The 25,179-nt window shown below is 33.3% G+C and overlaps 1 protein-coding gene across 5 annotated transcripts in view; it reads right to left on the minus strand.

Annotated features, from left to right (window-relative positions):
* The window catches only part of LOC130445484 (mucin-2-like), a 116,315-nt gene that overhangs the window by 58,849 nt on the left and 32,287 nt on the right, over window positions 1–25,179 (minus strand). For all 5 annotated transcript variants that reach the window (XR_008910059.1, XR_008910058.1, XM_056781117.1 and 2 more), the window contains exons 2-4: window positions 18,937–19,012; window positions 15,407–15,659; window positions 973–9,872 (exon numbers count right to left, since the gene is read on the minus strand). Coding sequence is in view for 3 of the 5 variants with exons in the window: in XM_056781117.1 (XP_056637095.1) it covers window positions 973–9,872; window positions 15,407–15,659; window positions 18,937–18,996 (9,213 nt within the window). In the remaining 2 variants the exon portion in view is untranslated. The remainder of the gene's footprint in view (window positions 1–972; window positions 9,873–15,406; window positions 15,660–18,936; window positions 19,013–25,179) is intronic.

Genomic DNA, 25,179 nt, shown 5'->3' on the forward strand with positions numbered 1-25,179 from the left:
CATATACCTTCTAACAATAAAAGGTATATCTTCCAAAAAAACTGGAAGTTCATTTTATGGAAAATGGAAATATGTCTGAACGGTGAACCGTGCAGGAAAAAAGCCTTATAAATAATCTTCGATGATACCAAATCAATCATTGGTCGAAAAGGAGTGTCGGTATCGTGTCACAACTGTTGTATGTGGAAATACATCTGACCATATGTGGATGTTATGAAAATTCTTAATGCCATCTCTGGAAAAGTTGGCTTCAACCGTAAACAGAATGTGGGCTGCAGAATTGGGATTTATTTGAAATCCATTGGCAATATTGTATACAAAGCGGTTAGTCAGTAGGTAGGAAATTATATTTTAGAATATTCCAAACAGTTGTATTACTAATATTTACTTCATCAGCAGCTTTTCGGAATGGTATCAATAATTTGAAAATCTGGTTTTCCAATTGTAAAGTTTCTGGTTAGTCCAATAATATTCTTTGATTTAGAAAAAGTTTCAGTCTCTTGGTAAACGATCAGTTGGATAACTCTGGGTATACATACGTCTAGCCTCTAAACGCAGGCATCATTGTTATGATAAAAATATGTTATTCATTTTTTTGAGTTATTTTTTAGCTCTGACACAATATTTGTAAACATTATTTCAAAGGCCACCTAGAATAAGCATGTTATTTCGTATTACATCTAGTAGCGTCACCTGAAAAAATAAATTTCACTCCAGAACTCATTTATTACAAACAATTCAACACCAAGTATCTCATTAACAACAAGACTTATCACACTTTTATAGGAAACTTTTGTCTTAAAACGGAGTGACGAAACGCCCACTACAGTATTTTAGATTACTTAGGAAACACCCTGTATAGACAAGTAATCTGTTTATCCACGACAAACCGATATAGCAGAACGTAGAAAGACTTCAATGAAGTTTGATATAAAAATAAGAAACCAAGATTTTTATTGAAAAAATACTTACCAATTCTTCCAAAATTTCTAGATCAAAAATATCTTCAATATCTTCTTCTGTTATAGACTCGATATTGACAAATTTTGTTTCTGACGGAAATTTATGAAGACTTGGTCTCGATGGCTTACTTACAGGACTACCAGTATTTACTTTCCTCAAGGTGATTCCAAATTTTGTAGCTCTTGTGTCAATGTTTGATGTGGGGGCACTGTGCGGACGTGAATTCTTGTCTAGCGGTAACATATAATGAGGAACATCGGAAGTTTCAGAACGACCATCCGGTGATCTATTTCGTTGACTACATCTTTCGGGAGATTTAGTTCCATCTCTTGTTGGACTATCAGGATGTACGCTGCGATCCAAAGGTAACATGTAATGTGGAATATCGCCAGTTTCACTTCGATCCTCTGGTGATATATTTCTTGAGCTATCTGTTTGAGGAGATTTAGTTCTGTGTCTACTCTCTCTTGTCAAATTTGTAGCAACGATTCTATCAGGATGTACATTTCTATCTAGTGGTAACATGTAATGAGGTACATCACCAGCTTCAGATCGATCTTCTGGTGATCTACTTCTTGTACTATGCCTTTCAGGAGATCTAGTTTTGCTTTCTCGGATTTTACTAGTAGTAGTATGGAAATGCACGTCTCTGTCCAAAGGCAATCTGTAATGAGGAATATCACCAGCTTCTATTTTACTATCCGGTAATCTATTTCTCGAACTATCTCTTATAGGTGAGTTTGTTTCATCTCTTGTTGAATTTGTAACGATCCTATCAGGGTGCACGCTGCGATCCAAAGGTAACATGTAATGAGGAACATCTCCAGTTTCAGATCGATTATCTGGTGTTCTATTTCTTGAGCTATCTGTCTGAGGGGATTTACTTCTGTGTCTACTATCTCTTGTTACGCTTGTATCAACTAGCTTATCGGGATGTACATTTCTATCTAGTGGTAACATGTAATGAGGTACATCACCAGTCTCTGATCGATTATCTGGTGATCTACTTCTTGTACTGGGCCTTTCAGGATATTTAGTCTTACTTCTGCTTTCTCTGACTGTACTGGTAGTAGTATGGATGTGCACATCTCTATCTAAGGGTAATCTGTAATGAGGAATATCATCAGTTTCTAATTTACTATCTGGTGATCTATTTCTTGAACCATCTCTTACAGGAGATTTGTTTTCGTCTGTTGTTGAACTAGTGATGATTTTATCAGGATTAATGCTCCGATCCAATGGTAGCATGTAATGGGGGACATCACCAGATTCAGATAGATCTTCTGGTGATTTACTTCTAGAACTATACCTTCCACTTTTGCTTTCTTTTATAAAATTTGTTGAAGTATGGGTATGCACACTTCGATCTATGGGTAGTCTATAATGTGGAATATTTTCGTACTGATTTTCTGGTGACCTATTTCTTGGACTATCTCTTTCGGGAGATCTAGTTGTCGGTCTACTAACACTTGTTGTCGTAGTAGTAACGTGATGGTCCAAAGGTAGCATATAATGAGGTTTATCAGTTTTAGTTCTCTCAGGAGACTTCGACCTAAATCTAGTATCCTTTATTTCACTTGTGGTAGTGTGTACACTTCGTTCTAGAGGTAATCTATAATGAGGAATATTATCAGTTTCAGAACGAACATCTGGCGAATTATCTCTTCCAGTGGCTTGAAATTTAGTTCTACTTTCTCTTGTTACCGAATTAGTTTCGTGTCTGTGAGTATGTATATCGTGTTTCAATGGCAACATATAATGAGGAACATCACCAGTTTTAGAATGAACTTCTGGTGTTCTATTTTTTGGTCTATCTTCCTCTGGAGATTTAGATCTGTGTTGACTATCTCTAGGAGTAGAATGTGTATGGACGCTTCTATCTAAAGGTAGCATATAATGAGGAACATCACTAGATTCAGATAGAGAATCGGGTGAATTTGATCGAGAGATATTTCTATCCGTAGATATAAGATCTGATTCTGTTTTAACAGTTCTTGATTCATGAGTGATTTTATCGTGGGTTTTTTCGTTTCTATGTAGCGGTAACATATAGTGAGGCAAGTCACCGTTCGTTTTGTAAACATCAAAACTTGATGTTACGTTTCTATCAGTGGATTTAGAATCAGGACTATAAACTGTTGTATTTCTGTCTAAAGGTGCTCTATCAATTTCAGAATGAGTTTCCTTCTTGCGAATATCCTCAGTGTAATTCAGCTTTTTAGATACAGATTTATTTTTAAGGGGACTTTTGGTCGGTTCTTGCTCTTTGGATATATTTTCAAAAATCGCTCGAGCTTTTTTTATACTTTCTGTACTTCTAAGTCTCCCTGTAGAGCTTAAGAAAGTTTTTTTGTCCTCTACATTATTAGCTTTACTTGTTTTTGGAGTAGTATCATCAACTAGCGAATGTTCCCTGTTAGTGGAGATTTTGTCTTGAGTTTTTATATGTTTTATGGAGCCATATTCATTTGAAGGTCGTTTAACGGGAGTTTCTGGTTTGTTGTTTGTAGCAGGTGATTTTCTGTCAGGAGATCTTCTTTCTGGAGTTAATCTGTTTTTATATCCCTTATCCTCGGGAGAAAAATCTCTGCTTCCAGCACGCGTTTCTCTAGTTTCAGTGGTGGTAGTGGTGTCTCTAGATTGCGATTTCTCTGGTGATGGTTTCACAACATTTTCGGAAGTTTTTACAGAGCTTTTTATTTCCAAATTTTCTAACGATATTTTTTTAGTGATTGTATTATATTTGGGATGTTTTTGTTCAGATTTATCTATTGTATCAAGCGTTGGTTTGAACTTAGTTGGACTCGGTACCCTATTTTCACTATTAGGTTTGGAATCTTTCGAGATTTTATTATTAATTTTTTCTAAACTATTTAGAGATATTTTTCCTGTATCTAAGTTCGTACTTTGATTTTCCAAATGTTTTTGCTCGGTTTTAATAAAAGTTTCAGTAGTATTTTTCTCGTCGTAATTTTTACATCTCGGACTTTTTGGTCGTTCAGGTATATCCCTTACGTTCATGAACTGATCAGCTGCGTTCACGAATTTAGTGACTTTTTCAGACACGCTTAATAAGCATTCATCTGATTCTAAACCTTCGCTTACATCCAATTTGGGTCTTTCTACTTTAGGAGCAGGACCTAAAGGTTTATTTTTAACTTGCTTAACTCTATCCACGTTGTCCAAAAACAAATTTATCTTTTTATTAACGCTTAAAAGACTTTCATCTGTTTCTTCTACTTTATCTATATCAGTAACAACTACCTTAGTGTCAGTAATTTCTGTTATTCTGCTGAAATCATTAACATCTTCTGATTCCATTAACGGTATATCAGAGAGACGCTTTGGTTTTTTATGTATCTCATCATCATCGGGCTCTAAAATTTCATCAGGATATCTTGGAAATTGATATTCACCATTACTAGTAGGAACAGGACATATTCTATCTGGAGTCGGCTCTCTGGATGATTTGGATCTTTGTAGATCGACAATAACTTGTCTTTGTTCACCATTATTGTTTATGATTACAGTTTTAGTAGTTATGCATTTCTTTTCTGGTTTCTTGTTGATTGTTTTTCTAGTAATTTCAACATTTTCTTCTATCTTCTCATCATCCGTATCAGTAGATGCATATTCATTTATATGTTTCTGTTTAAGATCATTTACTCGGATTCTTTCAGATTTTGTAATTTTTGTTGTTAGTTTTGGCTTCGTTGTAATTGGTTGTCTGTTGTCTTTTAATGTAATTGTTGTTGTAACAACGTGTTTTTTCGTGATCAATTCATCAGGTTGAGACGATTTGTTTTTAGTAACAGGAGATAGTTTTACAGGATTCTTCATTCCTGTTTCTTTCTTAGATTTTTGTAGAGGACTCATATTTTCCTTTGACACAATTATTTTATTAGTTCTTCTAGTAACTGTTTCCGTCGTATCTAACTTAGTTACTTTGGCTGAATTGACTGTTACTGCTGAAGGTTTGGATGGTCTTGGCGTTTCTTTAGGTTTTTGAATATCGTTAACTAAGGGTTTGGTGATCGGTTTATTTCGTGCAGGGCTTATTTCATCATAATTTTTGTGAATAATCTTTGTTGTTTCTTGTATCGTATTTTTAATTTTATTAGAAGGCGCTTTTGGTGTCGACTTAGGCTTAGAATATTGATCTTTATATTCACTTATACCATTTATAGGTTTACGTTGAATCGAATTTTCTGTGTTCTTGTCAGTATGTTTCCCAATTTTCTTTATTTCTTTCTGTTTGTTGATAGGTAGTTCTTTTTGAGTAGGTTTTTCCACTTTTTTTGATGTCGTTGTTTTGGTTATTTCAGTTTTTTCAACCTCGTCTTCTCTACAATGTGGATTTATATGTTTTTTAATCATTAACGGCTCTTCTACAGGAACTTTGTTTTCATACGAAATCGGTTCTAAGAATTTCTCAGTGACTATAGGTTCCTTATTTACAGGTCTTTTGTCTTTTTTAATTTGTGAAGGAAACTCTGATGGTTTTGGTTTCTGCGTAACAGGTTTTGATTTTGGAGTAATTTTTTCTTGGGAGATCTTTTTGGATATGGTTTTTTTGCTTTGTGGCGGATATTCAGTTATACCTAGTCCATTTTTCAGCGGTTGTTGATTCGGTTTATTAACAATTTCAAATTCATCAGTTACTATAACTGTATCGTCTTGTTTAGTGATTGCATTTATTTTAACACTTTCAGTCAGTGTTTCTTTGCCTTTTTTTATTGGTTTTGTATCTTTAGGTACTGGTTTACCCATGATAATTTTAGGATTATCTGACTCATCTGTCACTACAAATTCATCAATTATAGTTTCTTCATCATTATTTGATATTATTGATTTCATTATATTTTCTCCAGATTTGTTAATCACTTGTTCAGATTGTGGAGAAGTTTTTGGAGTGGCGAGATCTGATTCATTGATTTTTGTATCTGTAGTGGATTTTTTATAACAGATATTTTTATCTTCCACTTCTCTCTGTACTTGCTCAGTTCTGATAAAGTCATTACTTTCTTCTTTTTGCTGATTCGAAATTTCACCTGTTGATTGGATTTGATTATCAGTATCAACTATTATCATAATTTCTCTAGCTTCTACTTCTGTTACCGACTTTTCTTTATCAGAAGGTAACTTCCCTTTTGGCTTGATATTTTCTTTTTCACTGCCTCTTGGACTTTTATCTGTGGTATTATTTCTGTTAGTATCCATATCAACTGTACTTTTTATTTCCTCAGATATGTTTTTAGTAACTTTTTTTGTTTTTGAAAGATCGCTTGTAGGTGCTGTTTTTGGTGCTTTTTTAGAAACTGGAATTTTATCAGACTCTGTCTCTGAAATATTTTTAACATCATCTTCGTCAACTATAACTTCCATACTTGAATGTATATCCGTGCTGATTTTTTCTTGCGAAATAAATTTAGAAGTGGTGTTGATATTATTGGATGGATGTTTAGACGGCATTTTGGACTGAGTAGGAAATTCTTCCTTTAGATGAGAATCTTTTCTTTGAGGTTTTTCATCTGTTGAACTTTTCTTAGAAGTTTTGTATTTTGAAATATAATTGCTACCATCAGTTGTGATAGTTTCTTCAATATTAATTATATCTTCCAGTACAACCTTATCTGTATTTTTTTCTTCAACAAGCGGTTGCTTACTTTTAATTGGTGAATCAGAAGTTTGGTTAGATACTTTTTTGTTCCCAGACTTCTTTGTAGATTTGGATCTTGAAGTTGTAGTACTCTCATTTAATTCTGTATCATATTCGGATGTTATAACAGTACTCTCGATAACATTTTCATTGATATTTTTGTTGGAGGAAAGCACCACCGGGTACTCCGAAATAGTCTTCCTTTTTGGAGTTAATTCATCTATCTGTTTTATAGACTCTTTGTTCTCATTAGTAATTACAGTTTCATCTCTATTTGTAGTGGAAATTAATGTGTCTGTTTTTATGGACGTTACAATTGATGATGGTCGATCCTCATTCGAGCTAATTTGATTGCCTTTGGTAGGGCTCAAATACCGACTCTTTATTGGAGAAATGTCTTGATCTTCTCGGTTATATGCGGTCTCTCTGGTGAAAGTAGTTGTAATTTCTGCATAATCTATATCATCACGACTTTTTGTTGGACTTTCAGGTCTGTCTTTTACGGGGCTTTTGATTTTTTCCGGGCTTACTGGCTTCTCATTTAGGGGACTTTTATTTTTTGTTGGACTAAATGATCTCTCCTTTGTTGGACTTTCCAGTTTTTCTTTTGTGAGACTTTTTGTTGGGCTCATTGTCCTCTCTTTTAGTGGGATCTTACCTTTTGTTGGACTAAGTGTCCCCTCTTTTGTCGGACTTATTGGTCTCTCTTTAATAGGACTTTGACTTTTTGTGGGACTTACTGATCTATCCTTTATTGGACTGTTGCTTTTTGTTGGACTTAATGGTCTTTCCTTTGTTGGACTTATACTTTTTGTAGGACTTACTGGTCTCTCTTTTGTTGGACTTTTGCTTTTTGTTGGACTTTTGCTTTTTGTTGGACTCACTGGTCTCTCTTTTGTTGGACTTTTGGAAGGACTCGTTATTGTTTCAATTGTATCGACAAGTTGGGAAGAAATGTTTCTTCTTAAAGAATTTCTCTTGCTACCCGATCTTTCTAAGCTGGATTTCCTTTTTTCGGTTACTTCAGTGATACCAAGAATTTGTCGACATCTCTCTTCATACGTGTCGGTTCTTTTCAAATGCCTATCTTCAGGAAGGTTTTTAGTGGATGGTGTGTCCTTTGTCGGAGATCTAGGATAACTTGCTTTTGTTGGAGAAGATGGTTCTTTTGTTGGTGAGCGAAAACTACTGCTTCTTCTAATTTCCTTAGTTGGAGATTTTTTTGTGTCAGTAAGAGGCGAAGATGGCGAACGATCGGTAATTTTCTTAGGTTTTCTTGTTAATTCTAAACTTGTTGGTCTTGAACCAGGAGCAACGGGCGACTTTTCTGTAGTTTTAATTAAATCTTCGTCTAAATCTGTAACAATTTCGTTACTAGTTGTAAGGATATTCTTATTTGTTGATTTGTTGGTGGTATTTTGCTTTGATTTGGTTATTGTAATCGTTTCCTGGCTTACTGTTTTCTTGAAATTGTCTGTAGTGGACGATATTTTTCTATGTGATTGGTTATCATCACCTTTCTTATTATAAATATATGTATCTGTAGAAATAGATTTCGTGGGGCTGATACTTCTATCTTTAGGTTGACGTTCGGGCGAAATTCTTGAAGGATGCCTCATTTTTTCTGCAATTGATGAATTACTGGTCCTGTGACTTCCTCTCGATGGTACTCTATCTGGTGATACAGCTCTTAATGATCTAGCGAAAGCATCGTGAGTAGGACTTACATCTACACTTATTTTTCTGCTAGTATAATCTGTTTTGTACGTAGTATCGTATTGACCAGTTGTTGGCTTACTAGGATGATAATCCGGCTTCGAAGTCTCCTTTACTCTTGGTTCTTGGTGCGGAGAATCATCTACTTTTGAAGATACTACTTCACAGATATTTTTATCTCTGGTGACTTCTTCCTGTTGACGTTCCTTATTTATAAAACTATTCGTACTCACATTGTCACTTTTGTATTGTTTTGTGATAGTTACGTTTTCAACATCGTTATCCAAATTAGTTGGTTGTTTCTTTGAAGCTACTTTAGTTGGAGACATTTTATTCCCGTCAGTTTCTCCAATCCTTTGCTTAGTAACATTAACGGTCTCTTTTAACTGGCGATCGTCTTTATTCGTTTTCTCTGTAGTAGATACAACAGTGATTTTATTGTCAGTATTGCTGTACTGATTATTCTCAGTCATATCAGTATGTCTATTCTCATTTACTACTTGTCGATCGTGTTCTTGCTTTTTGTAGCTCTGACGATTATTGGTAGTTATAGCTTCGTCTGTATGTCTGAAAGATTTGCTTAGTACAGAGCTGTGGTCTTTAGATATTTTTACATTTCCTATAATTTCGGAATGTGTGGTTGTACCACTGGGAGTGTCATATTTAGTTATTGTCATTATAGAACCATCTGGGAGCGTCTTCGTCTCTTTAGTAACTTTCGTAACTCCTTGAATGTTATTAGGCAATTCAGGATTCGTAACATGTGATGATTTGGTGGTTAAAATGGATGACGACGTAGGTATAGTTTTTGTATCATCAATTATTGTGTTTTTGCTATCGTTTATAGCATCGTAGTTTGTTGTTGTATATTTTTGATTATCTGGTAATGTTTTCGTTTCTTTAGCAATTGTTGTAAGGGATTCCTTTTCATTGATGACACGCTTTGAAGAAGTAGTGTGCGTAGTTTTTAGGTTATTTTTGGCAACGTCACTTACGTTGTCACATGTTTTTGATGTTATCGTGGAACCGTAAGGTGAAGTTTTGGTTTCTGTAATAACTTTAGTGACTTCTTGAACTTCTTCCGGTAATTCAACTATTTGGCTACCGCTAGAAATAATATTTTCAGAAGTGTGTCGGCTAGATGTTGAAGATTGACTTGTGAATTGAGAACTTCCACCAGAAGTGTCATATCTGGTTGTTGTAACTGTAGAGCCATCTGGTAATGTTTTGGTTTCGCGTATTACTTTCGTAACGCCATGTAAATTACTAGGTAACTCTGTGTGCTCCGGTTGCAAACTGCTTGAAGTTACCATACGCGAAGAGGTAGAAGTTTGACTTCTATTTGTTGATGAATATTCGTTTGAGTCTCGAAACTCATTGGACATTTTTTCAGATTTTGCTCTGAAGTCTATCTGTCCCCCTTCTATTTTTTGTGTTCCTTCTACTGTTGCTACCGTCGAGTGCATTTTAGTTTTACCATCTAAGCTTGTTCCTTTACTGGACTCAACTTGCCATTCTTTCGAAGCCATTTTATCTAAAATAATAATGAACAGATAATAATCAATTTGTTAAACAACACAAAAGGCTAAAAATTATATTCAAATAAAAAAGTAATTCGAAAAGTGAGTTTAATAATCATAAACTCTTCGGGCGTATGACCATCGCGAATGTTCTTGATGAAGTTCATTCTAAAAACCCAAATTTTGACACTTTTGTGAGTATTGCTGTTCCTTCAAGCCATTAACTGTTGCTAGTTTATCAGCATAAATCAATGTGTCATACATCGTTTAAGGTCAATTCCTAGTCCAGGTCACGACTTTATTAAAACGACACTTGACAATTTGCGTATTTGTATTAATCACTAGATCCCCTACATCATGAATATCAAAATAAAAGTACAATCAAAATAGAAATCTGTTTTAACATGAAAAATTAGTTTTTACATCTCAAATATGTAGCAGGGATCAATTAAATTTTTTGTAGTTTTATTAGAATTTACAAAATAGCGTCGTAAATTATACTTAGATTATCCAGGTCTTTTATATGATTGATAAGTTACTTGTTCTTATGAATGTTAATCACTTCTAAAAATTCTCTTTTCTATTTTGTTTTGATTTTGTTTCAGGAATGTTTGAATATTTATAATTGGATTTATGTTTGTTTGATATTTCGTGTCTCGGTATTGATGACCTTTCAATCTATTCTCTAAATTCTAAGATGTCGGCCCTATATAGACAGCGTCACAATCATTACAAGGTATTTAATACATTTTGTTTTTGAGTGTTTTAGATTTTAGTTTATTGAAATATTTGGATAATATGTGCATTATAACATATACATATGGTAAGCGAAAATGTTTTATATTTTGATGTTAGTTTATTAATTGATTCTAGAATCTGTTTATTCTTTTCTTGAATATATTATCATTTTTTCAGAATAATTATTTTCTTTCGATGCAGTTTTTGCTTTTTGAATAGGTAAGCAACTAAATTCAAGATCTGATAGTTGGATAGATCTATCAGCCAAACTTATTATCACTGACCTTTTTTGTGACGTAGGACGGCATGAATTGAAGTTCAAATATCTTGAGGACCAAGTTGGTTTCATATACCAATCTGTTCTTGTATTATTGTTGATTTTATACATTGTGACATTAAGACAATTTATTACATTACATTATTTTGGTCGATTTCAATTGTGAATTGAATTAAATTTGTATGATACGAATTAAATTTTTTATTTTTGTTTCTAATTTGATTTTTTGGTACGGCAGTAATGCAATCATCTAACTACATAGCGGAAAAAGACTGGAATATTTATATAAAGTTTGCTTAAGACCTTTTCCTCAAGATCTTCCATTACTAATTGTGCTACTACATTGATATGAACGTTCCCCAAGCCCAACTGTAATTTTTTATATATATTTCATTTTCATATTTGAAGTATGTTGTTGTAAATATTAGTTCTATAGCTTTGATTAATTCGTTTTGAGATATTTCTGTATATTCTTTAATTTTGTCTCATTTCCCCATCAATATATCTTTAACAATTATAATAGGAATATTTGTATATGAAGAAACTTCATTTAACAAAATAAATACATATTCGTTAGGAATTTTCATAATTTTAATTTTTTCTTTGAAATCCCATGTTTTTTTGATATAGTATTTGTTTTGATATAAAATTTTTTTGAAATTATTAGATAATGCGGTAGAAGGAGTTTGAAAACTTGAAACAATCGGTCGAAGAAAATAATTTATTATGGTATAGAAACAATCTACATTCATAATAACACGACTTATTTTAGTTCAATGATGCAACCAATATCTAATCTTCACCAAATGGTAAATTTTTTCCGTTGTAATGAAATGGGGTCTCTTATGATTCAACTCCATATGTGACAATTTTATTAATTAACAAGTCTTTGAAGCATAAAATGAGGCTAATCTTTAAGCACAATTAGGCAATAAAACAGTATTAATTTGCCTTTAGTTCTCAATCGGTTATGATAAACGCATGTAATAGTTTCGCAAAGTAAATTCTGCACCAGGATCTAGGGTTCTTCTACGTAATGGATAGACATAGCTCCAATTTCTGCACAGACAACTAACCGATAAATTTGAATCTTCTCCAATAGCTTCTTTTACAGCGACGATATTGTGTAATACACATTACTTTGATGAGTTGGTTTTATTTAGAAAGTATAACGGTATCAAATATATCTTCAGTTCGACAGATAGTTTACTCAGAAGTTACGTGAACTGATAACCGATTTTCAATATAAATCTGGATAATTTGGTAGTGTTACTGAAGCATCTATGTAAATAAGAAGATTTTTCGGAGTATGGATCATAAATGTTAAAAAATAAGCTCAGAATGACAGCGCACACATCCTTTCCAAGATACAGAGTGTTAAAGTTTTGAAAATATAATCATTTTCTGTCGATAAATTCAAACGGTGTGATAAAATACTTGTTCTAGCATGAATAAATGATTTCTAGTTGTTTCCAGAGGTGCAGGACCGTTTTTCCACCTCTTAATTCTCCGTCACTAGATAAATTGTTTTTTCAATTTTTGAATTCTACCATCATTTCTCAATAGATAAGTGATAATATTTGACTAAGTTAAAATTAACCGTTTTCGCGAACATCATTTTGTGATCGCTCTTGTGATTATTTGGAAAATTACTAAATATTTTCTTCCGAAACAACTTAAATCGATAGTTGAAAGATGTCATACAGAATTTGTTCGTTAAGCTACAGTGGCGAAGAATTCAGAGGTGGAAAAAGGGTTCTTGACCCCTGCTGCACTCTTCTGGAAACAACTAGAAATTATCTATTCGTTTTATTTTCAAAACTTTAACACCCTATATCTTAGAAAGGATGCGTTTGCGGACATAAGTTCCCTATCCAGAGACGCATAATTTGACCCAAGGAATGTCCCCTAGAACGTTGGCACTCGAATTTAGGGACGTATGTAAAGGCTATATGTATTTTGGTGTGCCTGGCTAATTGAACAATTAATGAATATAATTAGATATATCTCCGAAATAGTCATTATTTTTTAAATACACCACCAATTAACAATAAGACCAGTAATTCACTGTCACTATATCGTATTTGATACGAAAGGAATATAATTTTTTCGCAAATGCGCTATAACACGAGAAAAATTCAGCATTGCTTTGAAGCTAAGATTCTACTCAAGAAAAAAATCCTGGCTAAATATCTTTCAAACTAGAAATTTACTCCATAACTCTAGAAAAGAATACTCATTTTAATTATTATATAACTCGGTTTATTTGCTAATTAAGTGAATTGTTTTCAAAATAAAATTTTAATACAAAAAAGTGAGATTATTACTTCGCAATTTAAAAATTTGGAAACTTTGCTTCAAAGAAATCGAAAATTATGCCAGTAATATTTTCTTAAACGTGTCCTGCTGTCTTTAATTCAATTTATAATTGAAATAACAATGCAGAAAATTTGATTTCATACGTATTTTAAAATATATGTATGAAGAAAATACAATTGAATTTAGAAACGAATCAAATGAGAAAGGGCATAACGAAGATCACATCATTTTTGTTTTAGTAAAGTATATTTCATTTATAGATGATGTAGAACTTCAGTCAATAGTTCTATCAAAATAGACCAGGGTTGATAAGATTTGAAACCAAAAAACAATAATCGTGGGATTGAACGCATTGGAAAAGGAAGAGAATATAATACAAATGAGAGGAAAAATCATTTACGGGTTATCTGAAGTCGGAAAGGTTAAGAGGGTGAGGTTTTAAGGGTAAAAAACGGCTTATCTCGATTTCCGGCAAAACTACAAGTCCTATGGAAAAAAGTCAAGAAGCAAAATTGTAGGTAATAAAAAGATCTACAACTTCTGTATTCACAATTTTTTGACGTAACCTCAAAATTTATGTGTATCATTGGGTTTTTATTTATGCTTTAAAAAATTTTTTTTTTCACGATTCATTTTTTTTGAAATATTAATTTTTTAATTATTTATTTATTTTTCAACCTAATTTAGACTTAAAACCGAAATAGCACTCAATTTTTAGTTATTTATTAAAATTTTACACTCTATTTACAAGAAAAACATGAGATTCCAGGTTGAAATAATAACTATAAGCAATTAAGAGTCTAAAATTTTAATAAATATTCCAAAATTGTACATAATGATCGAAGGATACATTTTCAGTTGCGAGTTTTTATGCATTTTTTTGCCTTTTCTAAGAAGTTTACCATGAGGATGGTGATATTTTTTTGAACCATCAAAAAGTAGAGATTTTCAACGAAAAAGATACTTATCGATAATTTCAAGATGCTGATATTTTAAGGGGAGAACTTTAATTTGAAAACTGCTTTTTTTTCGTTATGAAGTCAAAATAAGGTGGAAAAATAAATATTCCTAATCGAATAAATTACAGTATGATTAGGACATAAAAAATCTAATACAGCTTCAGTTTAGAAGAGAAATTGTGAAAATCTATTTAGAGAGAGCCCGAAATCCCTCAAAGCCTGTGGGCCCTCCACGTATAAATAATTCTAGCAGGTCTTTTTGTAGAGTATCAGATGACATCAGATTTGACAACACTCCAAATGGATAGAAGCAGTGTTGTGTTAGAGAAGATGGCAATTCATAATGCATACTATGTGCATTAAATGCAATGTAGATCTCTGTTTAAATTGTAATATTATTTTGTGTCATAATTAAATAGTATTTCTCTAAAAGTGAATATTTGATTACATTGGACAGATATCAAATATTGTGATATCGCTAAAGACTTATGATATTACTAACTATGATATTACCATGTGGAAACACGTGGTTTAAAGAAACTAAGGATATATATATATATATATATATATATATATATATATATATATATATATATATATATATATATATATATATGTATATATATAATGTTTTATTTTGTTATATTTAGGTTATTATTGATTATTTATATTGAACAAAACTGCCTTCACTATTCAAAAACAAAACATTCGTCCTTTAAGGGTTGATTTATTAAGTCACCAAACATCAAAACCAAAATAAACGCTCATTAATATGTAAAAAATTCTATTTTTTATTCATTATTTTTGGTATAAAATTTTCGTGTCGCATCTCTCACGAGTTTGAATAATTCTCCTCATAATAGTTCACGTTGGCGGAATTTTGGGAAATAATTCAAGCTCTAGGGAGATTATAAGTGATTGTTACTTTTTAAATTACTGATTGTTGACCACTATATATAAGTCACCCTTCGATTTCTATAGTTAATGTTGATTCGTGATATTCTCAAAAATAGCACTAGTTATTGTTAGTGTTAAGTAAGTAAGTGAGATGGACAATGCCGAAAAATACAATTTTTCTCATAATAACCTCATCTATTGTTGTTTTGTATCATGAATTAGAATGAGAAAACAATTTTTTATTATTAATCCTACTCTCAATTATTAAGTAATAAAAAAATTAAGATATAATTAGTGTGATTAAATTTTTGAATTTACTAGAGCTGTTTATCATCAGAGATAGTAAAAAAAAATATACCTGGAACTTTGTATTGAATTTCTCTGGTAGGCGATTCTGAATCTCTCACTTCTTTGCTTTTAAAACTCTGGAAACTCTGATCGACCAGCGAATCCGTATGAGTGGAACACTGAGTAATTTTTCCAGAAGTAGTAGTCGTCTTCGATTCTGATATTTCGCTTCCGTTGTAAAATTCTCTTAGACGTTGTTCTCTCAGCTTATACATATGCGATCTTATTTCTTTTTTCTTTCCGAAATCATCGGTATCTTGCCACTACAAAAATATACGATCACTCGAGTCGACGTTTTATTATATAATAAACAAAAACGATGAGCAAATATTCACTATTGCTTTTAAAAAAAGACAAGTTCGAGAGGTCAAAGAGAATAATCTTAATGTCAGAATTAATTTAAGCCAATCGTTTTTTATTAATTTCATAAATAACATAATCTTTTATGCAAATATTATTGTAACATCAATAATTTATTGTACATCATTAAGTAGTTGTTGCATTAGAATCTCGACCCCACTTGTCACCTAAAATCTGAAGAAGACCGTCAATTCTCAAAGCTGGAAGTTCTAGAAGGGATATTAAATATAGTGGATCTATTCTAACACCAAGGAGCAAAAAATACAGTAAATGTGGAATAGACAATAATTTTATAATAGAATTTTTGTATTGGAATTATATGTGATTTATTGTTTTGCAAAAGTTTTTAAGCAATATGAGAAAAATTATTTTTTACCACACCTACATAATGTTTTTATGGAATAATCGGATCGATTTTTGATTTAAATATTTTTTTAAAAACATCAACCCACATCAGAATGGCGCGGCTCGGCCAAATTTGGATTTTCCCCTTTTCTATTGAGTCAAGTCAAAGACGTCTACACGACAGCTTTTGTCGATGGGCCAGAAAGGACCGGAATCCCAAACTCTCAGTTTATATTTTCAACTCTGAACGGTTTACAAAGTATTCTTTGATGCAAGAAATTCGGGAGTGAGTAGATGACGTGAAAATAGTGCTGTGACCTAAAACAAAATTCTCATACGACCCCTCGTTTCTGAGTTATAGAGGAAATATTACATAACAGCATAAACAATCTCTGGAGTGAAAAAGTAATGGAAAGTTACGTATAACAAGTAAAATTGGCAAATTTCAGCTAACTTTGAAATAGCGACAGTAATGAATTTACGCCTAGGCTCGTGAGGTCCAGACCTAGAGTATATATTAAAATTTTAAATGTCAGAATTTTAAAAGTAAATAAGAAAATTAATTTCTTATGTACGTGAAAACGGTGAAATTGTTGAAAGGTTTCTAGAATTTCTACCAAAAATCGCCCATAAAACTGAAAATATTGATGATCTTTTGTTAGAATCTCTAGAAAAGAATGGCTTGGATATAATGGACTGTCGTGGATAATTGTATGATAATTCGAGCAATATGACAGGCATTCAGAGAGGAATCAAAACATATAATCCTTTAGTAGATTATGTTCTATGAGCCGCCCATTCTTCGACGTCTTTTCTACTTTATATGAGCTATACAATTTCTATACAACTATACATAGTGGGGAGATCTTGGAGCAGCGTACAAATTTAAGTCTCTCTCAAACTTGTTGGTTGCATGCACGCTTCGTATTATAGAAAGAGTGGTCTGCAATAATTGATGCACTGGAATTCATTGCCGCAAGCAGAAATGAGAAACCGACTACTTTAACCACAGCATTATCTGGTACAGGCTGGTGTTGGCAGGATCGCATGACCTGAAATAGTAATTCTTGCTGGAGATGAGAGGAATTGTAAAGAATAACTACGTGAACAGAGGAATATTCAAAATGTTTGAAGAAAAACGTAACAAGTCGAATGGTATCTTACAAACCAAACGAGTTGAAAAATCTTGCTAATGAATTAGTCAATAAGTATCCTGACGATTTGGAAGTGACATTAGGCAATGAATGTATTCATTTCAATTATAAACTCAAAGATTCCTTAACAAAATTAATTCCTGAAATCCATTTTATCAAATAGGATGAACCATCAGGAGTTTGTTTGGGAGCTGCCTTCATGATATTTTATTAAGGGGAGCCTAAACAAATTAAATATTACTCTGGTAGTCGCGCAAAGTCGACATTATCGGAGTTTCAGAGTTAGAAGACTGGAAAAGTTTCAAAAACAGCATTCTTCGTTAAAAAGTCTGGGACTCTCCCTAGTTCAAGCCTATCGACAGAAGCTGCCATGTAGATATTCGTCTTTCACTTACCACTTGCACCGAAATAAACTACTTTTGGACGACCAGCGGCAGGAGCTTCCATTTCTACAGATAAACTCGCTGGTACGTGACAGATACTATAGCACCTTCTTTTAGCAAACATTTTTTTTTTACATTTTGCACTATTCTCTATTAGTATTGTTTTTCTTAAGAAGTCGTCAAATAGCGGCTTCTTTGAAATCAGCCGGCTTTTTAACTTCTCTGGCGAAAATTATTATTGGGTTACTAATAATACGTCTTTTTCTTCTATCTTTTCTTTAGGCAATTCTGCCTGTTTCTTTCTTTTCTGGTGCTTTTATCATTCCACTTTTCGGGGTCGACCGACACTTCTCCTCCCAGTCGGCGATTTGTCTCTTGCGATGTTTACTACCCTATTATCTGTCATTCTACTTATATGGTTGTTCCATTCTTTTTTTTTTCTATTCAATAACCACTCGTTAATCTTTTCCACATAACATGTTGTTCTAATGTAGTCGCTACTTACTCGATCTCTCAGTGTGTTCCCCGTGATTCTCCTCAGTATTCTCATCTCAGCTATTTCCAAAATTCTTTGTATTTTGGACGTGTCCGGTCGCGTTTCTGCTGTATATGTCATTATTGATCTTATAACAACTTTATAAATTCCAGTCTTAGTTTCCGTTCTAATATGTTTGTTTCTCTATATTGTATTATGGAGATATCCTGCTGCTCTATTGGCTTTGTGTATTTGTTTTTTTACTTCTGATTCTGCATCTCAATAGCTTGATAGTGTGATGCTTAAGTAGTTAGTTTCCATAATCTGTTCAATGCTGTTACCTTCAATTTATATCTTACATCTAATCGGTTATTTGCTAATGACCAGAGTTTTTGTTTTTTGGGATGAAATTACCATGTTCAGCTTCTTTGCTACTATGTTGAACTTGTGGACCAATCTTTGTAGGTCCTCTTCACTTTCAGCTATAAGGGTCATTGCCTTTATTATTTCATCCATTATGAGATTAAAAAGTAGGAGGCTTAAGGAATCTCCCGTGAATATGTTTATTTCCTCTGTAAATTGTCCGTCTATGCTAGCCTGTATTTTGTTGTCCCTGTTGGACAACTAAGAATACGTGAATTACTAAAATTCACTACTTTTGTGAGTAAGAATATATAAAGTATGTCTTAGCCTATTGTGCACAAAACAAAACATAATTTCTTAATAACTTTTGCATTAAGTCAAAAACATATGGAGCACAATTAACTTGGATATTAGAAATATAAGCTACTGGAAACTGTTTGTGGCTCAATTTTATACATACCATTTTCCTGAGAACATCTTCATCTTGAATATGAGAATAATTGGATGTGTCGGCCGACATGGCCTTTTCACTTCACCTGCAATTTTGAACAATAGTTATAGTTTATTGAAAATAATGTGAATTTCAAATAATTCACGGATAAATCGAGTAGTATAAAATTAAATAGTATCTCATCAAGAAAGCCGCAATTACACGTATTGAATAGCTCGGATAGTAGCTCAGCTGATCAGGTCGAAACAGTTAAAGTGTAATTCAGACACGGCTGGTAATTCAATAAAGCTGCGAGTAATTTAGGGCGTGAGGATAGGAAAAAAAGTCATTTAATACAGTAGCTTATAAGTAGACGGATCCGATTCTATTTTTGCTGTATAGCAAAGTAATAAGTAATAAACTGTCACTAAAGCAAAACCGAACGCGGGTGTCTAGTAACAACCATTAGCTTAAAACAAAAAATGATATTTTGTTTCATTAAGTAAACAAAGTTTTCGAAATTCGGATTGAAAGTATTCCAAACGATCCTCTATTGCAGGGGTGCTCAAACTTGAACTGCTGGCGATCTACCTCAATATTTTTAGACTACCTATGATCGACTCTGAGAGGCTGCAAGTATGTGTGATGCAGGGTTGTCGTACATACGCGATACACCCTACCTACCAAGGTAGGGTGTACCGTAGCATATATAGATATTAGCTTTCTGCACAATATAGGTACATTATTTTAGTCAAGGTTTGGGTTAGGTTTAGTTAGGTTCTTCTCTACAATATCAATGAAAAAACTCATAGTTATTCAAAATTGCGAGTTTATTGGTTGTTACAAAACAAAAGAGTTACATATAGTGTTAAACCTAACTAAAGAGTGGCTTTGGATGTTGAAGCGTGGCACTGCATGTCCTCAGCATACTTTTCATAAGATGGTACGTAACCACTGAGTGCTAATCGCAAGCATGATGACAAATGATCGTCAGTTAGTGGATTGCGATATTTTGACTTAATTATCTTCATTTCAGAAAATGCAGACTCGCACAAGTAAGTTGACCCAAACAATGCCGTCAGTTGAAGGGCGATTTGCCTTAGATTCGGATATTTATCTTCAGATATAAAACACCAGAAATTTGTATCAGATGCTGTAGCTTTCAGATGTATATCTGATATAATCTGCACCAACTCATTTTCAACAGAACATGAGTTCATATTAAACTGACTTGCTATTTCAGTAGCTAATTCCTCAATGTTTTTACATGAAAAAGGATAATTCATAAATGATGCTATATTTTTCAATTTACTGCAATCATAAAAACGCATTTCGAATTGTCCCAAAATATTTGATAATTCAGCCTCATACGTATCATAATTAAACTGAGGAATCCTTGCTTTCAGATCCTTTCTTTTCAGTTGATCTATCATAAGTTGCAATTTACTTTTGAATGCGTTTACTGCGCTAATCATCTCGATAATAGTTTTTCCTTTACCTTGAAGCTCCAAGTTAACGATGTTTAAGTGCATTGTGATGTCAGTCAAAAATGCCAAATCAGTCAGCCATTTTTCGTTTTTCAAAATCTGAGTGTCATCACCTCTTTCGTCTAGAAAAGCTGTTATTTCGGGCAATAATTCTTGAAACCTTTGTAGGAACTTTCCGCGACTCAACCACCTGACGTCTATGTGAAGAACTAAATCAGTGTGTTCAGCTGACTCCCTATCTTCCAACTGCAACTGAAAGAGCCGCCGTTGCAAGCTACGTGTACGGATGGAATTCATAATTTTTGTTGCAATGCCCATAATTTCCTCCGTGTTTAAAACTTTGGAACACAAAACTTGTTGATGTATAATGCAATGGAATGAAAAAAATTAAGGGAATTCTTCATTAGCTCGACACAATGCCACAAAACCGTTTTTGTTTCCAGTCATTGCTGGTGCTCCATCGGTTGTAATGCACACTAATTTATATATTGGTAGCTCATAGTTTTTTACAAAATTAAAGAAAACTTTATATATATCTTCGCCACGGGTCTTCCCCTTCAGAGGAATGATTGTCAAAAATCCTTCCTTAGCCGACATATCATTGAATACCATCCGAATAAAAATACACAGCTGGGCAGTGTCTGTCATATCGGTGGATTCGTCGAACTGTAAAGAAAAGTATATACATTCCATGATATCATGTTTTAGTTTATCTGCGATGTCCTGACTCATGACTTCAATACGCCTTGTACCGTCGGACGAGATAACTGAAGTTCTCTAATAGCAGACATGATTTCTGTTTTATTTTTAAAATCTCCAAATAAAGTCTCACCCGCTTCAATAAATGCTTCCTTCACCACCGATCCATCTTCGAATGGTTTCTTGTGTTTCGCCAATATATGAGATATTTTAAATAACGCGATCGTAGCAGCTTTTGATTGTTTGGCTGGTCTTGTGAACATGGTTTGTTCTTTTTTCAAACAAGATATAAAATCACTTACTTTTCGTTTTCTTAATTCACTCTGTGGCGGAAAATCCTTTTGATAGTTTTTATGAACCGTTTTATGATGCCTCTCTAAGTTACCACGCTTAGGTATTGCAACTGACGCACGACAAATAACACAAATGCACTTATCCTTCACTATACAAAAGAAAAATTCTTCCTCCCAATCCTTATTAAAATGATACGTTTTAGATTTCTTCACTGCACCCATTTTCCACTATTTAATAATAAACTTTGTATCGACGTAGTATCGCTATCAAGTTACAATTCAGAATGACTCCAATTCATGCAGGCGCAACATTTATATCGGCGTGAAAGAAAGTCTCGAATGTTCCCGTCAAACGCGCCGCCCGAAACTAGACAGTACAGTCTAGTCTAGAAACAACGTGGCTTTTCTTTGACAAGTGCCGCGCGTTCCTTTGATAAAGCCGCCTTTTGCCGCAAGCAGTGTTATTTTATTACGTAATACATTTTTGTAGTTTAGTTACCTACCTACTTATTAAAAATTTTTTTCTTCTCGAGATCTACTCAAAAAGCACGGTCGTAGTGCGCATGTTATTCGACGAATGTTTTGCTACCAACGTTGGCATTGAAACGTTGGCCAAGGAAAGTAGAAAAAAGTATCCAACATTGGAACGAAACTGAAACCAACACTTGTACAACTGCATACATTTCTTGTACTCTTGCGTGTGAATGCTACTTTTTTTGTGTGAAAAGCCGAAGTTACCAGGATTATTCAGTTTATTTTAAAATGATTTATATCTGTTTATCACTTTTTTGCCACCTTTTATTTTTTTTAGGTAAGATTAAGTAAATTTTTAGCCTTCGCCGAATGCTGGAAGTGAATGTGATCGACCAAATTACTTAGTACCTGACTCACTTACTAGCCGTGTCTGAATCAAGCGTAACAAGTATGTTGCGCTATGTTAAGAGGTCTCCGAGACAAAAATGTCTTCAAATTCCACTGAAATTTGTTTCTATCTGCGTTATTGGAAGAAATTTAACAGGATATGGATGAAAGAAAACGTATATGGATACAGCCGTGGCTATTGGAAAGTGCAACGGTGTTGAGCGAATTCGAAACTCAAAGAATAAAGATCATCTATGTGGATGGCAGTGCAGCAGTTCGATTGTTTATTTGAGGCTACAGCTTTGACATTTTCAATGACAAATACTGTTTTAATACATATAATCCTATCAAAAATATTATATTTTCTTCAAATTTCTCAGTAAAATCATTGCTTCAGCCAAGTTCATATAAACAACATTCCGTGATGGTCTCAATGAGCAGCTGACTTGGAATCCCACTCGTAAAATATATATTCTCGTGTGGTTTCACTAGAACACTTGGACATTTTTGAAATGAATAAAAAAGGAATATGAGGAAATGGGGTAAACAGAATAATTTACTGGTTGACTGATTGAACAATTGGCTGATAATGGTAAGAAAGCTGCAATAGAAGAAAGATACTCGTTAGTTACAAAAGAGTTTATACTGGTTGAGTAACACGACGAGTCGTGAGCGTCAAAATGTTAATGAGTAGTAATGGGTCCCTAATCGGCCGAGAAATCAGAAAATGATTCTATTCACTAAATTACTCAAAATTACTCGCCTGTTGCCCGATAGAGTAGTGTCTCGGCTATTTACATTGTGGTTCACTTGACGGACTATTACAAATAAAAGGCCAAGACAAAATGTTGTTTGATAAAGTATTGAAAAAGAAGTGCAAAAGCTATATTAATTTGTTTATACTCACTATGCAAACCAGAACGATTATGGGCAAAACCTTAGCTGTTAAGAAGAATAAGTTAAAGGTGATAATGGACTGTTGTGTGTGGAGATAAAGCGTCACATTGACCAGCTTCGGCGTTCAGAAATTCCAAAGAAGAAGGTTCACTTTGCCCCTGAATCAGAGGGAGAGGATTTGCAACCTACCTCGACCGCTCATTCTCCTTCAAACCTACATGACTTTCAACCTATTCATGATCCAGATTCTGACCGTACTCCCACTATAGATATCAGGTATTCCAATCGTCTTCGCAAAGCGCCCTCTTACTTGAGAGACTATATAATGTCTTAATAAGCGTGGGAGACCGTGAAATTAGAACAGTAATAAGATGATACCGCGTAGTTCACAGTGACTTTTTTATTACTTAATTTTTTTTCAAGTTATCTAACCTTGCGTCAGATATAAAAAACTACTGTCAATAAAATCAGTGTTCATCCAATTTCACTGCTGTGAATAATATATAATGCAGAAAGAAATTGAAGTCACGTTTGTATTGAATGGTATAGTTAATCTCTATGATAGTTAAAATTGAAGTGATACTTATCCTAGATAGATACTATAATATATAACATATTTGAGAGCCACTGTTATTTGATCATTTATTGCGTAAGATAATTTGAGCGGAACAAATAATTCAGACTTGTTAGGAATCAAACAGTTTCCCGCAAGAAAAAATGCGTTTTGTGGTAATTTTATTAACATTTGATTTCGACAAATTAGTGCTGTTTGAAATTATTTCAGCTGTATTGAACGCAAACAAATATTTTTGACATATGTCAATACGTTCTCAATAAAAAATGTCAAACTTCATGATGGTAATGTCAGATTTGACATATTCATGATATTTATGATACATATACTTCCTTACAGTCTCTAATATATGATTGTTTGGAGTGGATGAGAAAAATCGAATATTCCGTTAAATGTTATTCTGATGAACACGGCAAGGATAATTGCCCGAATTTATGAAATTATTGAAGTGTTATCCAACATCTGCATTTATTAGACACACGTTTTGAAGTGAAGATAAATCAATTTTCAAACTTCCCATTTACATAGATAGATTTAAGCGTATCGTATGCCCTTAAAACCTTAATTCATATTTATCGATATTTTCTTCTTCAGCACCCTGTATACCGTGGAGTAAATAAACTATAAACTTTGGTATTTAAAAGGTGATATGTAAACTGTCATTAGAAACTCACGATCAGTTTACAGTACCTAAGCACTAAAAATGTAAAATCTCTCATAAATTTCATTTCCTATATATTATATAAATATCAGCGTCAAATATATGAAGATCGAGAAATAAAACTTTTTTCAATTAAAATTTGCAATATAATACACAGTAATATCATCCATTAAGTGGGAGAAACAACTAAATAAGAAATAAGAGAATGATGTCATAACAACTCGGCGTAGGAGTGATCCTCACTAATGATTATCATTTATTGTTGAAGGTGATAATACCAATCAGATACGTATCGAGACAGAGACGTTACTTGCAAAATTTCGCGGTTAATTAAAATATTCAACAATTATTATTGAACAAGTGTATATGGATGGCCATTACCAAAGTATATAAAAATGAGTCCGGTAAAAGCTTTTACCGGACTATAACAATAATTTTCTGGCAATAGAAGACGAAGATCTCTGGCAAATAAAGCCATCCCACATTCCAGATTTTTTAATAGGGGTGGGATTAATGGATCAGCTGTAAAACTAAGTTTTCCAATCTCGCAGCAGGAAAGAGGGACATAATAGACCCTTTGGGTACCAGTGTGTACGAGAACCCAAATCTATATATACATACATTCAAGGATTATGACACTATAAGATCACCCTGAAGAGAGTATTACTTGGTGTGAGAGGGGAATTGCCGAGTTTAGTACAAGGTATTCATATTGCCAAACTTTTAGTTTGCTATTGGGCTTTGTTTGTTAATTTGAATTACCTAAAACACGAGCTAAGATAGTAAGAAATGAAAAAATGT

The sequence above is a fragment of the Diorhabda sublineata genome, chromosome 6 (assembly GCF_026230105.1).
Source record: "Diorhabda sublineata isolate icDioSubl1.1 chromosome 6, icDioSubl1.1, whole genome shotgun sequence".
Taxonomy (NCBI): domain Eukaryota; kingdom Metazoa; phylum Arthropoda; class Insecta; order Coleoptera; family Chrysomelidae; genus Diorhabda; species Diorhabda sublineata.